The sequence below is a fragment of the Mandrillus leucophaeus genome, unplaced genomic scaffold (genome assembly GCF_000951045.1).
Source record: "Mandrillus leucophaeus isolate KB7577 unplaced genomic scaffold, Mleu.le_1.0 Scaffold490, whole genome shotgun sequence".
NCBI lineage: Eukaryota > Metazoa > Chordata > Mammalia > Primates > Cercopithecidae > Mandrillus > Mandrillus leucophaeus.
In genome coordinates this window covers 2,332,935-2,348,761 of record NW_012105254.1, presented here as the reverse complement: position 1 = coordinate 2,348,761, position 15,827 = coordinate 2,332,935, and the positions used below count along the sequence as shown (strand labels likewise).

General features: G+C 38.7%; 1 protein-coding gene across 3 annotated transcripts in view; it reads left to right on the top strand.

Moving 5' to 3' along the window:
* Window positions 1-14,606, top strand: part of BMX (BMX non-receptor tyrosine kinase) — a 100,116-nt gene extending 85,510 nt beyond the window's left edge. For all 3 annotated transcript variants that reach the window (XM_011995537.1, XM_011995538.1, XM_011995539.1), the window contains exons 15-19: window positions 1,221-1,437; window positions 2,344-2,408; window positions 6,791-6,909; window positions 9,845-10,002; window positions 14,156-14,606. In XM_011995537.1, coding sequence (XP_011850927.1) covers window positions 1,221-1,437; window positions 2,344-2,408; window positions 6,791-6,909; window positions 9,845-10,002; window positions 14,156-14,230 — 634 coding nt within the window. In that variant the 3' untranslated portion in view covers window positions 14,231-14,606. The remainder of the gene's footprint in view (window positions 1-1,220; window positions 1,438-2,343; window positions 2,409-6,790; window positions 6,910-9,844; window positions 10,003-14,155) is intronic.
* Window positions 14,607-15,827: the final 1,221 nt, after the last annotated feature.

The following is a 15,827-nucleotide window of genomic DNA, read 5'->3' as shown; positions in this document are numbered from 1 at the left end:
TGTCACTGATGGACATTTGGGTTGATTCCAAGTCTTTGCTATTGTGAATAGTGCTGCAATAAACATACGTGTGCATGTGTCTTTATAGCAGCATAATTTATAATCCTTTGGTAGATGTACCATATGACCCAGCCATCCCACTAAGTACTTTCAAAAGCTTTATGCTTAACCGTGAAGACAGTAAAAAGAGTAAAGCAGCAGTTGGGGAGCCTGTTTGAGGAAGTGAAGGTGATATGACAGCACACTGCTAGAGATTCCGTTAGAAATTTAGCTTAACCTGTGCATCTCACAAATGGAAAAAAACATCAAGATAGGTGAGAAAAGACATCATGAGAAAGGGAATTAGGGTAGGAGAATCACACTTTACAAGAAGGTTTGCTTGATTTCTTTTAAGCTCTAGGCTAGTACAAAATTTAAGGTTGATATTACTTAAATTAATAAGAAACACTAAAGAACTCTTCAATTGCAAGATTAAACACTTCCATCTGGAACATCTGATTACTAAATAAATAGCCCATAGCCACATTACGCTCCGTTTTCTTCTACTTAACTTTCTCATTTTAAAAAGGGTGCTGGGAAGAGGTACGGTAAAACCATCTGCCATAATAACATGAAAATTATCTCACTAAAAAAAATCTGAGTGTCCATACCATCATGACCTACCAGAAGTGCTACATCGTATGGTTAGTATTTTATAAATGTGTTAATCAAAAATAATGAAAATAATAATGTAAAATAATTTTTAAAAAATCAAACCTCATCTGACTTCATTTAACCTACATCCTTCATATTCTGATATACTTTTTTAGAATGAAATGTTTAGATATGAAAGTTAATAAAAGGGAAATGATTGTTCTTAGGGTGTGACTTCCTCTAAATAAGTCATGGACGTTCCCAAGATGCCATGAGACTAAACAGGGTTTCCGGTGCAACAGACCATTGCTACCCTGATTCTCTGTAGGAAAGTTGAATACAGCATTCACAAACTGCTAAATTGCTGCTGAAGTCACCAATGTCTGATATGAGGCAGAATTTTTTTTTTTTTTGCCTCCAAAGATAATTGTGCTTGCAATATAAGATTCTAAACTTTTCCCTCTCTTTCTCTGTTCAAGTGAAAGGGGGGAAAATTAAAACAAATAGAAATCTGAGAGCAACTCCTTTTCAGTACATGTAGAAAATGGAGTGTGGAGCATTGAACTTTGAAAATCTGTTATTTCCAGAAAACTCAGCCATCCCAAGCTGGTTAAATTCTATGGAGTGTGTTCAAAGGAATACCCCATATACATAGTGACTGAATATATAAGCAATGGCTGCTTGCTGAATTACCTGAGGAGTCATGGAAAAGGACTTGAACCTTCCCAGCTCTTAGAAATGTGCTACGATGTCTGTGAAGGCATGGCCTTCTTGGAGAGCCACCAATTCATACACCGGGACTTGGTAAGCAAAGCCATTGGAATTTCAAAGAAAGGAAAGCAGTCCATGGCTCCCACTGCTGGAGATGGGGTCACTGGTGGGGAAGGCAAGAAGGGCACCATCACTTTTGCTTTGCTCACTTGTGACTTGTTTAAGCAAATGACATTTTTATAAAAATCAATGTAAAAATATTTGAAGTATGGAAAGAACAGTGAGAATAACATAAGCTGTTATTCTCACTGTTAAGCTGTTAAGGTCTACATAGCTGTGTTGTGGTATGAAGGAGAACAGATGGAAAGGAAAGACTTTGGCCAATTTAGTGTTTCTCAAAACCATTAAACCCAAGTTGACCTTTATTTCAGAAAGGGCTTAGTGCTAAAGCAGGCATTTGATGCAATAACTGAAAATGAAAAAAAAAAAACAAAAAACAAGGAAACAGAATTTGTGTGTCTTTGGATCAGAATGGGAGTGGGGAGTGCTGTGTTTGGTATTCACTGGGATTTATCTTTAGAGATGTTCTTGCACTCAACAGTAGACCTGCATTCACACCAGGCCTGTATGTTCCCTAAGTCACAGGTGCAGCGTTTATGCCTTCAAAGCATCTGTGAATGCATGCACAGTATCTGGTGGTGGAAAGGCAGATTCTAGAAATTTCTCATCTTTCCTTGATAAGCTAAGGTTCTGTGTTTAAAGTGTAATACCTTTTCATGTCGTTTGACAAGGATGGATGCTTGGTTGAAAGTACTCGTGGGAGAATATTTTTATTTTGAAAAATTGAAAATTGCAAAGGAAAGAAAAGACAACTTTAGAGCATTTGGGGGTTGTGCTAGGTAATCTTAGATTTTGCTGAGAATTCTACTGAAGAGGAGGAAAATGTCAGGAGATTCTTGGTCACTTTCACTACTTGGTGATTTTGTTTTTCCTTTAAAGGCTGCTCGTAACTGCTTGGTGGACAGCGATCTCTGTGTGAAAGTATCTGACTTTGGAATGACAAGGTAAGCCAATTCCAAAAGGGCAACCAGTGAAAGGGGGATTTCCATTCACATTTGAACACCATCATAATTGAAGGCCTTGTGGGGATATAGAAGGTGCTCTGAACTGGGGGCTTAGAAACCTAAGTCCCTCCCATACTGCCTCTAACTACCTGTGAAACATGTTTCACTTCATTCCTTCGCTTATAAGATGGGATTGTTCTTCAGAAATTATCTGAAGTCACTTTTAGTTCCTTCAACAATCTGATACTTTCTATGCTTCTAAATAAATTCCAGAAAGATCCTAAATTTAAATACAGTATGTTACAGCCACATTATTGGATGTTTAAAATTTCTTTTAAATTTTTTTATTTTTAATTTTTGTGGATACATAGTAGGTGTATATATTTATGGGGTACGTGTGATGTTTTGATACAGGCATGCAATGTGAAATAATCACATCATGGAGAATGGGGTATCCAGCCCCTCAAGTACTTTGGAGTACTACTCAGCCATTAAAAAAGAATGGATAAATATTTATAATTTTTTAACTCAATCAAGGATCTGCTAGCTCTTTTTGTTTGTTATTTAAAAAAAAAAAAAAAACCTGATGTTCAAATGGGTAGAGCATTCACACTAGGAAAATTTTTGTTGTCACATCATTAGATTTTCTGCATCACAAAGTAAGGCATAAAACTAGACTCTGAGATTCTCTTGATGGGCATTCTACCACCACTTGATGATTTGGAACAATTATTTTGATTACGATAGTTTTTTAAAAGTCTCCTTTTACCTTTATCCTGAATCCTAATACTATTTAAGCCTCAGAGCAAATGTTCATAGTTTTACATAGAAAATGAAGACATATACATAGACCTTTCTATTCAACATTTATTGAGTGCCTACTGAATACCTCAGTCCTGCAGGAGATACTGATATGAATAGGATAGTCCCTGCCCTCAAAATGACCACAGTTGAGTCTAGAGGGTAAGCAGATATCCCTGACATTGAGACAAGATACAACTATAAAGTTATGCTGACTCAACATGTAATTCTGAAGGTGAATAATGCATTTAAAAGAGATCTGAAGAGTTGACCAAGGCCAGGTTAATATTTAGCAAACATGGCCCTAAAATGCCATAGGAGGATCTGTTTTTTTAATGTCTTCTCCAAAATTCAGTGTTAGGGGATGCTTTTTGACCCCTGTGGCACATACCATGGAAGATACGGTAATTCCTCTGGGAGCCCTAAATATTGGCAAGATGTCCTTTTAGCTGTGTACTAGTTACCATCACTCCAACCACCATACACTGAGTTCCCTACACTGACACTCCAAACATGTAGCTTTCTCAAGGGCAAGAAAAAATAATCTGCTGACAGGTTCTTAAAGCAGGGAGAAGCTCCCAGGTCCAGGGAACTTTACTCTAAAAGCAGGAATATTGGCTGTTATGTCAGCATCCAGGGAACATGCTGTCACGTTCTCTGTAGCTTTGGAAAAGGGAGACAAGAGATCTTGCTCTGAGTAAGAGATCCTGGAAGCCATGTACCAGCCCTGTTGCTTATGAAGCTCTGTGGCCACATCAATTAGATGCCTGTGACTTCATTTACTCCTACTAGCTTGAAGGAAGGTTTAAGCCACAAGCATCCCCAAACCAGGAGTGCCAGGGCAGTGTCTGGGTGTCTGGTAATGTCTGGGGAACTGAGGGGTTCTGGGGAGAAAAGTATGGAATGTCCTGTATGTAATCCTATGAAAGTGTAGTTTATTAATATTATTGTTAATATTTAGAAGAATGATCTTCCCAGTCAGCTGTTTTAAATTACAATGAGATCTCTAAAACATTTGGTGTGTAAATTATATCCAAAATTCCAATTGCCGTAACTCCTGTTGTTTTATTTTCTCTAATTAAGAGTCATTATGTTTTTGTTTTTGTTGTGGGCAAATATATGATGTTCTCTTTTATCAATACCATAAATAATATGTACTTATGATAAGAAAAATAGCAATAGTGTATAAAGTAAAAAGTAGAATTGTTAGCAGCAGTGAATCTATAAAGGTCTGCAGCAACTCAAATTCTTGCCTCCTCAAAGGAAAGGATTCGTCTGAGGGGCAAAAGGCAGAGAGAGAGACTGAGGCAAGTTTTTGAGCAGGAGTGAGAGTTTATTAAAAAGTTTTAGAGCAGGAAGGAAAGGAAGTAAAGTACACTTGGAAGAGGGCCAAGAGGGCAACTTGAGAGATCCAACTGCCCTGTTTGGTTCTTGACTTAGGGTTTCATACCTTGGCATAATTCCAAGATTTGCATCTTTTCTCCCCTGAGTCTTCCCTTGGGGTGAGCTGTCTGCATGAGCAGTAGCCTGCCAGCACTTGGGAAGGGCTGCACACACAGCGTGTTTAGTTAGGTTGTGCTCATGCTCATTTGAGGCATTTTTCTTTTACCAGTTGGGTATTCCTAGAGGAAGGTCATACACCAGTTAAACTCCGTCATTTTGCCTCTTAGTGCGCATGTTTGACCCCAGTTGCCCAACTCCTGAGATCATATCAGGAAGCTGTTGATCATCAGCTTCAAGTATTTTCTATCTCTTGGGAGACTGCCTTTCCCTGGCACCAGCTGCGACCAATTATTATTTTAGAGAGACGGTTAACAACTGCCTATTACCTGACGGTCACCTAACATTCCTGGGTTGGGGGTGGGGGACCTCTCCTGCCCTGCTCATGTCTGCCTAGCTACCTACTCTGACAGAATCCATCCCTCATTTTCAGTGCTAGGAGTAACCACTGCTCAGATGTTTGGTGGGTATCCTTTCAGACCTCATTCTTAAGTGTATCCAATCATATACACAAATATGCACATTTACTATTTGTTCCCACACACAAAAAAGTGAAATCACATTATACACACTTGCTTTTGCGCATAACCATATACCATGAGCACCTTTTTATTTTGGTAAAGAGTCATCTCATTTTTTAATGGCTACATGCTATTCGATTGTATTAGTGTGCCATAATATATTTAATTACTCCTCAACATTGGGAACATTAAGGTTGCTTTCATTTTATCATTATTACAAACAAAGAGTTTAGTGAACATCCTAACATGTATTTTGGTTTTGATATCTCCATAGGATATTTTTGTTCATCATTATTCATAACAGCAGAAGATGAGAAGCCATTTACCTGGTTAAACAAATTATGTTTAATTCCTTCCATAAGAAGAAATAATAAGAGGGAACAGTATTCAGCCATTAAACATGATGCTGCAGTAGAAATGTAACCATATGGGGAAATGCTCATGATATACCATTAAAGGAAAAATAAAAGCAAATCTCAATATAACAGAAACCCTATTTTATTCAACTTATATATGTGGGAAATAAGATCAGAAAGTACAAACGAAAATGTATTTGGAGTGATAGAATTACAGGTTATCTTTAGGGTGGGTTTCTGAGTAATTTTATTTTTGCTTTTTTGTGTTTTTCCATTTTTTAAATGTTTTTTATTTTTTATTATTATACTTTAAGTTCTAGGGTACATGTGCATAACGTGCAGGTTTGTTACATATGTATACTTGTATACTTGTGCCATGTTGGTGTGCTGCACCCATCAACTCGTCAGCACCCATCAACTCATCATTTATATCAGGTATAACTCCCAATGCAATCCTTCCCCCCTGCCCCCTCCCCATAATAGGCCCTGGTGTGGGATGTTCCCCTTCCCGAGTCCAAGTGATCTCATTGTTCAGTTCCCACCTATGAGTGAGAACATGCGGTGTTTAGTTTTCTGTTCTTGCGATAGTTTGCTGAGAATGATGGTTTCCAGCTGCATCCATGTCCCTACAAAGGACACGAACTCATCCTTTTTTATGACTGCATAGTATTCCATGGTGTATATGTGCCACATTTTCTTAATCCAGTCTGTCACTGATGGACATTTGGGTTGATTCCAAGTCTTTGCTATTGTGAATAGTGCTGCAATGAACATACGTGTGCATGTGTCTTTATAGCAGCATGATTTATAATCCTTTGGATATATACCCAGTAGTGGGATGGCTGGGTCATATGGTACCTCTAGTTCTAGATCCTTGAGGAATCGTCATACTGTTTTCCATAATGGTTGAACTAGTTTACAACCCCACCAACAGTGTAAAAGTGTTCCTATTTCTCCACACCCTCTCCTGTGTTTTTCTATATTTACCAAACATTTTACATTGAAGTTTTGCTATATTCAGTTAGATATTATTTTTAAAATGCTGACAAACCATAAGCAGCCTCCAGCTAAGCCCACACATTGAAAGGAAGCAAAAGTTCCAGAAAACTGAGGCAATCGACTGAGACTCTGGGTGGCTTCTGTGTCCTTTATCAGCCTGTACCACCACGGCTTAAGGTCTGTGTTGATGTGTTTTCCCTCGCAGGTATGTTCTTGATGACCAGTATGTCAGTTCAGTTGGAACAAAGTTTCCAGTCAAGTGGTCAGCTCCAGAGGTGTTTCATTACTTCAAATACAGCAGCAAGTCAGACGTATGGGCATTTGGTAAGGATATGGCCACATACGACCTGGTCCTGTTTCGTAAACTGACTTCCACAACAGGAAACCACAAGAGTAGCAACGTTCATTTTAAAAGGGCCCTTGAACACTTAAAAAGTTACACATATACCCTGAGACAAGCAAGCGGTTGAAGAAGGTGATTTATTTTCTTGGGTTTGGTATTAGGATGTCTTCTACACATTTTGTAATTTACATCCTGCTAGCACTTTTTCATAAAATCAAAGGGGATAAATCTACTCAGAGGTTGAGGTGGAAGGATTGTTTGAGCCCAGGAGTTCAAGTCCAGCCGGGGCAACACAGTTAAGACCCTGTCTTTAGAAACATCAAAGGGGATGAAAGTTTTTCCAGTGAAGATTTCAAATAGCTTTTTAAAAGGAGTCATTGAAAGCTAAATCTGAGTTTTTGCTAAGCCCAAAAAGTTGAAAAGACATCTATTTGCTGCATGAAAATAATGTGATAGCCATTCCCTTCTGCACTGACCAATTCTTAGTGTAAATACCACACATGACTTGGTACTTTCCTTGATTCGTGCCTAGTTTCAAGCAGTCTCCTCTCTGTTAAAATTTATATTTTAGATTGGGATTGGCAAACCACAGCCCAGGACCAGGTCAGTTGGTTTTTGTAAATAAAGTTTTATTGGAACACAATCATGCCCATTCATTTATGTATTGTCTATGGCTCATTTTATGCTACAACAGCAGAGTAGAGTACTTGCCACAGATACTTCATGTCCCAAAAGGTCTAAAATGCTATGTGGCCCTTTATAGGGTAAGTTTGCTGACTCTTACTTTACTAAAATATCTATATTAAAATTTAGTAAAGGTCATTAGAAAAGGGAAACAATTCTTAAATTGTGACTACATTTTCTGATATTTTTTCTATGTTGTGAGAATATCAAGGCTATTTTCAATCACTGTCAGATGGACCCAGGAGAAGTAATCCAAATGTGACTGAGACTTATTTCATGCCTTAGTTCATAAGCGTAATTTGATTTACTGCTTGTCACCTACAAGATTGCCTTTGAAAAGGGGAAAATTTAGTCATTTATTTCTCTATGTGACACAATTTTTAAAACTATTCCCTTTGTAAAAGTGGCATTGTTCGTTGTTTAAAAAAAAAAAAGAAAAAAGATAATCAAATACACATAGAAAAAGAAAAAAAATCACGAAGATAGCATTTTGGTGAATACTTGATGCCATGTTGTGCTGATTAACTTTTGTACCTTGTTGTCAAAATTAGTTTTGAGGCTGAGTGCAGTGGCTCACGCCTGTAATCCCAACACTTCAAGAAGCTGAGGCGGGCGGATCACTTGAGGCCAGGAGTTCAAGACCAGCCCAGCCAACAAGGCAAAAACTTGTCTCTACCAAAAACACAAAAATTAGTCGGGCATGGTGGTGCATGCCTGTAACCCCAGCTACTTGAGAGGCTGAGTCACGAGAATCACTTAAACCTGGGAGGCAGAGGTTACAATGAGCTGAGATTGTGCCACTGTACTCCAGCCTTGGCGACACAGCAAGAGACTGTCTTAAAAAAAAATAGTTTTGATAATTGTGCATCAATTATAAATGATGCCAAAAAATCAGTGCCCTTATTTAATAATTACAGCTTGTTTTTGACCAAAAAAATAGTATTACCCAGCTTGATTATTTACTGTATGCCATAGAAGTTGGTCCCAGATATTTTCCAGCTGTTTATAAACACTAAATTCATTCTTAAACCGTATATCCCAGTGAGGATACCCAAAATGAATCAAGGCCTCTGATAGCAATTCCCAAAAAAGAACCCCACAGATAGTTTGAAATAAGTGTGTAGCCTTTCAAAGAGAAAGTTATGAGGAAACTGCATTCTTTTGGATGGTTGTTTTAGATTGTGTGTTTTAAAAGAAAAAAGCAGCCATAAAATTTGTAAGGTTGCTTTATTATAAATATTTGAAAGTAGGTGATTGTTGAAATTTTCTGACCTTGGCCAGCACAGCACAATTGCCACCATTTAGAGAGCACTTGAAACATCTCAGTGCTCTTTTAAATGCTCTACGTGTTTTATCCTATTTCCTCCTCACAGCAAGTCCATGAGGTGCAAATACCCCACTTTATAGACAGAGAACCTGAGGCTGAGAGGGGTTGAGAAACTTATCCTGCCTGTAAGTGACAGAAGTCAACTTCAAAGGCCATGTCTAACTGACCCCAAATGCCACCCTCCTGACCACCACGACCAGAACCAAGATTTCTTAACCTGGGGACTGCAGTTTCCTGGATGAGTTTTGGGGGACTGTGAACATTCTGAAACTGAACACAAAAAATGCTGTGTATTCACTTTTCCAAAAGGCGGCCAGTGGCTTTCATCAGATTCCCAAAAGGGCCCCGACCCATGTAAGATTAGGAGCCACTGCAGCAATAGAAAGGAGAATGTTGTCAATGACTTTCTCTTGAAATTTCCACTGAAAGGTAATCTGATTGTGCAATGAAATTGTTGCACGCAGCTGCCAAAGCAGAGAGACAGAAGGGTGAGGACATCAACCACTCATTCATAAGGGTTGGAGCAGGGGCTCACTACACAGGTAGTTGCAGTGAGGCTGTGTGAGGCTGAATGAAATCTCAGCCACTTCCCAGGAGTAGCTCAAGAATTATGTCTTGGCCCTAAGCGGTTCCTCTGTGGCTGCCCTTGCCATTCACCCATTTTCCAGCAAGCACAGATGTACAGGTATCAGGGAACATGGGGAAGAAACCCCAGGCTCCAGAAGCGATGGCACGGGCTCACCCTCCAAGCTCTGCTCATTTCGCTGGGACTCATTTCCCAGGGATCCCTCGCTCTGACCCATAGCCTTCCTGACCTGTTGTGTGAAACTCACTCCACAAACCCTGTACCTTCTGATGACAGCTCTCTTCCTTTTTTATCTGGGCCACCTCTTGGTGTGGTGCAGGGATCCTGATGTGGGAGGTGTTCAGCCTGGGGAAGCAGCCCTATGACTTGTATGACAACTCCCAGGTGGTTCTGAAGGTCTCCCAGGGCCACAGGCTCTACCGGCCCCACCTGGCATCGGACACCATCTACCAGATCATGTACAGCTGCTGGCACGAGGCAAGTGTATCCTCTGGGTGGGCTGGAAGGTGTCTCAGGCACATCCAGGGTGATTACCGCATCACCACTGGGATGAAGCTTTTTTGAGGGAAAGTACCTGGCACAGAGCAGGAGAAAATGGCTCTCAGCCCCTGCCCTAAAATGTTTGTAATCTAAAACATGCGGGTGCCAAACAATGTACTGAACAACTTATATCCAGTAGTGTTCTAAGAACACTATAAATATTAACTTACTTATGCATCAGGAAACACACTGAGGTAAGTATTATCATTGCTAAAACTAACAGAAGAGTAAACAAAGACTCAGAAAGGTTAAGTGACTTGCCCAAGGTCACATAGCTAGTAAGAGGTAGGCTGGCTAGTGCCAGGCTCCCTGTTCTTAACTGCAACACTATGGAGCTCCTCAAGTAGAAAATGAGTAGCAGAAAACATCTAACCACACGTAGAGAACACATAATGGACACTATTCCGTCTTCTCTCCCCTGCCTCCCAAACACTGAATAAAAGCATTCCATTCAGGTAGAAGATAAGGGTATCTTATGGGGATAACATGGAGCTGAAGTTTCAGGGGATTAATTTGCAAAGCATCCACTAACTTCATAGAACTAATGGAGGTTGTTAAGGAAGTATGAGGCTCCATACGCGCCCTTACTGAACTCAAAGTCTTTATACACACACACACACACACACACAACAATGGGACCGAAAACACCTAGCAGTTTATAATTATGTGCCAGAATTAGAAAGACAAGGATTTTGCCATAACTTTCAATGGCAAAAAACGTGATTACTTTTGCACCAATCTAACACAAGAAGAGCTCAGAGGAAAGAGAAACCAGCTTCCTGAGATAAAGCAGCTTCTTGAATGCATTGGTACCTGAGCTGAAGCAGGAAATCTCTATGAAATGTCCTAAGTATGTGAGTGGAGACATTGTAAAAGGGTGTCCAGGTGAGAACAGCACAAGCAAAGGTGTGGCGGCAGGAACGAGCATGGCATGATACGTTGGTGCTATCGTTGGAAGGGCTGGAGATAAGTTTGGAAGAGTAGGTCTGGTTCAGGTTCTACAAGGTGAATAATAAGGAGACGAGTGCGAGTTTTGGTTGTTATAGGCATTGAGGAGCCACTGAAGACTTTTGAGCAGTAACATGATAAAAGGAGGCTTTTGAGAACATTAATCTAAGAGCCCATGTTCATAATCATTATATGGTACTTCCTCAATGACAAAGGGCCTAATGCTGCGTTCATTCATTCACTAGTAAAAGGCAAATTGGTGTAATGGTTAAGCCTATGGGTTCTGGCATCAGAATACCTGGGTTGAATCCTGTCTTGATCACTTACTAGTTATATGACCTTGTACAAACCTCCTATTATCTCTGTGCTTCACTGTACTGTAATACTTACCTGTAATGTAATACTTACCTCATAGGATTTTTGTGTGGATTGAATGAATTAACTTTGTAAAGTCCTTAGGACAGTGCCCGGTACACAGTTCTGTTTATCTGTTATTAATATTGTGTGTGTGTGTATATATGTATTTACAAAGCACCTATGCACCAGGCAGTATGCTTGGTGCTAAGAATAAATTGTCACACACAACTTAAATAGTTTCTAATCTCTTGTACTGGAGCCTAGAGTCCCACTTTGGAAGAGCTGCTGATTGCATCACATAACAATATTTTTTGCTTAGCCTTAAATTATCGCCTGGAATATGAGCACTCTGTAATTTCCCACCCTATGGCATTTGGAACAGTATGTAAGATTTCCCCACCTTTTTCTTCCCCAAATGTTGACTATGGGAACCATGGATATGGACAGGGATATGCAGACTACAGTGGCCAACAGAGCACTTATGGCAAGGCATCTCGAGGGGGTGGCAATCACCAAAACAATTACCAGCCATACTAAAGGAGAACATTGGAGAAAATAGGATGAGATGTTAAAGTAAGCCATCTTGCAGGACGACATTGAAGATTGGTCTTCTGTTGATCTAAGATGATTACTTTGTAAAAGACTTTCTAGTGTACAAGACACAGTTGTGTCCAACTGTATGTAGCTGCCAATTAGTTTTCTTTGTTTTTACTTTGTCCTTTGCTATCTGTGTTATGACTCAATGTGGATTTGTTTATATACATTTTATTTGTATGATTTCATGTTAAACTTCAAATAAATGCTTCCTTATGTGATTGCTTTTCTGCATCAGGTACTACCTAGCTCTATAAAAATGTAACTTAAAATAAATAATAATTAAGGCACAGTTGATTTTGTAGAGAGTATTGGTCCATAGGGAGAAACTGTGGTCCTTTATAAAGAGCCAGCCAGGGTCACCCTCTTCCCCAATTTGTAGATGTATTCTATGCTCTTAAGGTTTCATCTTCTGCCTGTTAACTGAGGTTTCTACCACACTTTTGAATAATGTTCTTTCCCCTGTGGTTATCTGAAGACTGTCCTGAGAGGAAGATGTAAGTGTTGTGATTAATAGGAACTTTCTAGTAGACCATGTCTTTTTTCTTTTTTCTATCAGGTTTTAAAGATCTCTTTACAAATTAGGGAGAGTAATACTTTAAGTTATCAGCTTTATTTGATTGAGGGTGGGTGGGTTTTGGTTTTTTTTTTTTTTTTTTTTTTTTTTGACCATGCAGAAGTTTTTCTTAATATAGCTGAATGTATCAGTATTTGTTTTTATTGCTTCTGGAAATTGTCATAGATAGGCTTTCTCATGCCCAAATTATAATGACTTTTACCCGGATTTTCCTCTAGTTTCTTTTCCATTTATGTTTCCGATATAGTTTGTGTTTGTTATGGTATATGGTATCAAATATGGCTCCAAATATGTAATCTTATGTGACTATTCTGTTGTTGTCAGCCCTATTTATCAAAAGACCATCTTATCACCAGGAATGAGATACCACCTTAATGGTGGTGAAATGCCACCCTAATATTATACTAAATTTCCATATGTACTTGAATCTATTTGGAGACTTCCTCTTCTGTTCTCTGGTCTCTTTGTTCATATGCTAGCACCACGCTGCTCTGATTCTGTAGAGACTTTATAATATGTCTGAATACTAGGTAGGCTAGCAGCCCTCATTGCTCACCTTACTTTATAATTTCTTCGCCATTTTTACATATTTTTTAATTCTATAAAGAATCAATTTGTTTAGCTTGAAACAAACTCATTCATATTTTTGAGGAGATTGTATTTAGTTTGTATTTTAAGTTGGAAAATTTGACATCTTTATGATACTGACTTGTCCTAGTCTAGGACAAAGGAAGTTTTTATTTTTGTTTTTGTTTGTTTGTTTGTTTGGTTGGGTTTTTTTTAGACAGAGTCTTGCTCTATCACTCAGGCTGGAGTGCAGTGGTATGATCTAGGCTTACTGCAACCTCCACCTTCCAGGCTTAAGTGATTTTCATGTCCCAGCCTCTCAAGTAGCTTGGTCTACAGTTGTGCACAACCACAGCTGGCTAATATTTGTATTTTTAGTAGAGACAGGGTTTCACCATGTTGGTCAGGATGGTCTCGAACTCCTGGCCTCAAGTGATCCGCCCACCTCAGCATCCCAAAGTGCTGGGATTACAGGCATGAGCCACTGTGCCTGGCCAGGGATGCTTTTTTATATAGTCAAGTCTACATTTGCATTTTTCATCAGTGTTTTAAAGTCGTCCTCATTTTAGAGGGGGAGACTTTTTAGTGTTTTATTTTGGTGGTGGTGTTTTTATAAATGGGGTTTTCTCTTCCATGATAACTTCTAAGTGGTTACTGTAGGTATATGTGAAGTCTATTGATTTTGTATGTTAATTTTATATCCTGCTGTCCTAGTGAATTCCTTTATTCTTTAAGTTGATTCTCACACTGATACTCTCAGATTTTCCAGGTATACACTAAAATGCTTGCAAATAAAGAGACTTTTTCTTTTCCAATTATCGGGGCTCTAATTGTTTTGCATTGGTTAACACCTTCAACATAACGTTAAGAGTGGTTATTACAGTGAGCGTCCTTGCCTTATTTCTGACCTCAATTGAAATGTCTATTGTGTTTCCACATTTTAAAAGTTGCTAGCTTTAGGACTTAGGTGTAAATATTTTATATATTTTATCTTTGATCATAACTTTCATCATCTAAAACACTGGTTTTTTTGTTGTTTTTGTTTAGCTTCCAGAAAAGCGTCCCACATTTCAGCAACTCCTGTCTTCCATTGAACCACTTCGGGAAAAAGACAAGCCTTGAAGAAGAAACTAGGAGTGCTGATAAGAATGAATATAGATGTTGGCCAGCATTTTCATTCATTTTAAGGAAAGTAGCAAGGCATAATGTAATTTAGCTAGTTTTTAATAGTGTTCTCTGTATTGCATATTATTTAGAAATGAACAAGGCAGGAAACAAAAGATTTCCTTGAAATTTAGATCAAATCAGTAATTTTGTTTATGCTGCTCCTGATATAACACTTTCCAGCCTATAGCAGAAGCACATTTTCAGATTGCAATATAGAGACTGCGTTCATGTGTAAAGACTGGGCAGAATTGAAAAATTACTTATTGGATAGTCATTCTTTTCTTTATATTGTCACTGTCACAACAATTAAATATACTACCAAGTACAGAAATGTGGACATTTGTCTTCATATTTCAATGTTTTCAAACTTCAGTAGGCATGATGATAATCAAATGCAGAGTTTATGAAAAGATTCCTAGAAACTACCTCCATAAAACCTGGCGGAGGAGGTCTGAGTGCAGCCTGTGAATTTGTATTTTTAGCAAACTCCCAGATGTTACTGAAGCAGTTGTTCTGAACTGCCCTAGGGGACCACATTACATGGTGGGGTGTCATTAGGTGGTCCATTATTCAATCCAAATGGCACAATTCTCTCCTAATATCCAGATTAGCACAATTCTCTCCTAATATCCAGATTAGTACAATGACTCTTAACGTCGTGTATCAAACTAAAGTTAAATAATAGCAAATAATATATTAAATATGTTGCACATAAAGCAAGTTTTTTAAGATGCTAAGGTATGATTTCTAGAATTAATTACATTGTTGCTTTCTAATCATTTTAAATCCTTGAGTTTGGGGATCTGGGGCTTCTGGCTAGTTTGAAAACTGAAGTTATCAGTCTGCTATCTTAACATAAAAATACAGAAGTACTATTTTAGCTTCTCATGCCTATTACTAAATAGTATTTCAGCTTTAAAACTGCACCTGGGGATGCCCTTCTTCACGGCCTGCTACTGAACTCACTGGTTTTAACCTCTTTCCGAGTATCCCCTTGTCTTTTCTATAACGTCAAGAAGGGAGAGACCGATTCTGTAGAGGGCACCATTACAATGAAGAGACACCCCAATTATACCCTGCTGCTATTTTCCAGAGATCAGTCAATAATCTCTCAGAGACATTTATATCCTCTCTCATCCCACTCTGTCCTTCAGCCACCAGCTAGTTTCAATGCTCCCTCTCGCTTATTTGTTTCTTGACATTTCATTAATAATTCCTTCATTTCAACAGAGAATTGATACTCGTTAAGTCTTCTATTTTTTACAGAGGCACACAAATCTCAATTTATAATGAAATGTAACTCAAAATAATCACTAGGGCATTTGTATATTTTATTTTTGTAGTTTTTTTTTTTTTTTTTGTAGTGTTGACTGTATGCTAGGTTCTTTAAGAAAGACCAGGTGACCCAAACCCTCTGTCTCAATGGACCCACAGTCCGATGCGGGTGCCAGCCTTTCCTGCACCACAGACTGTTTCCCCACTCAGAGGATGAGCTCATGCACAAGCTGGGTCTTTCTGGTCTCCCTCTTGAAGATTTTTTTCCTCTCTTCTT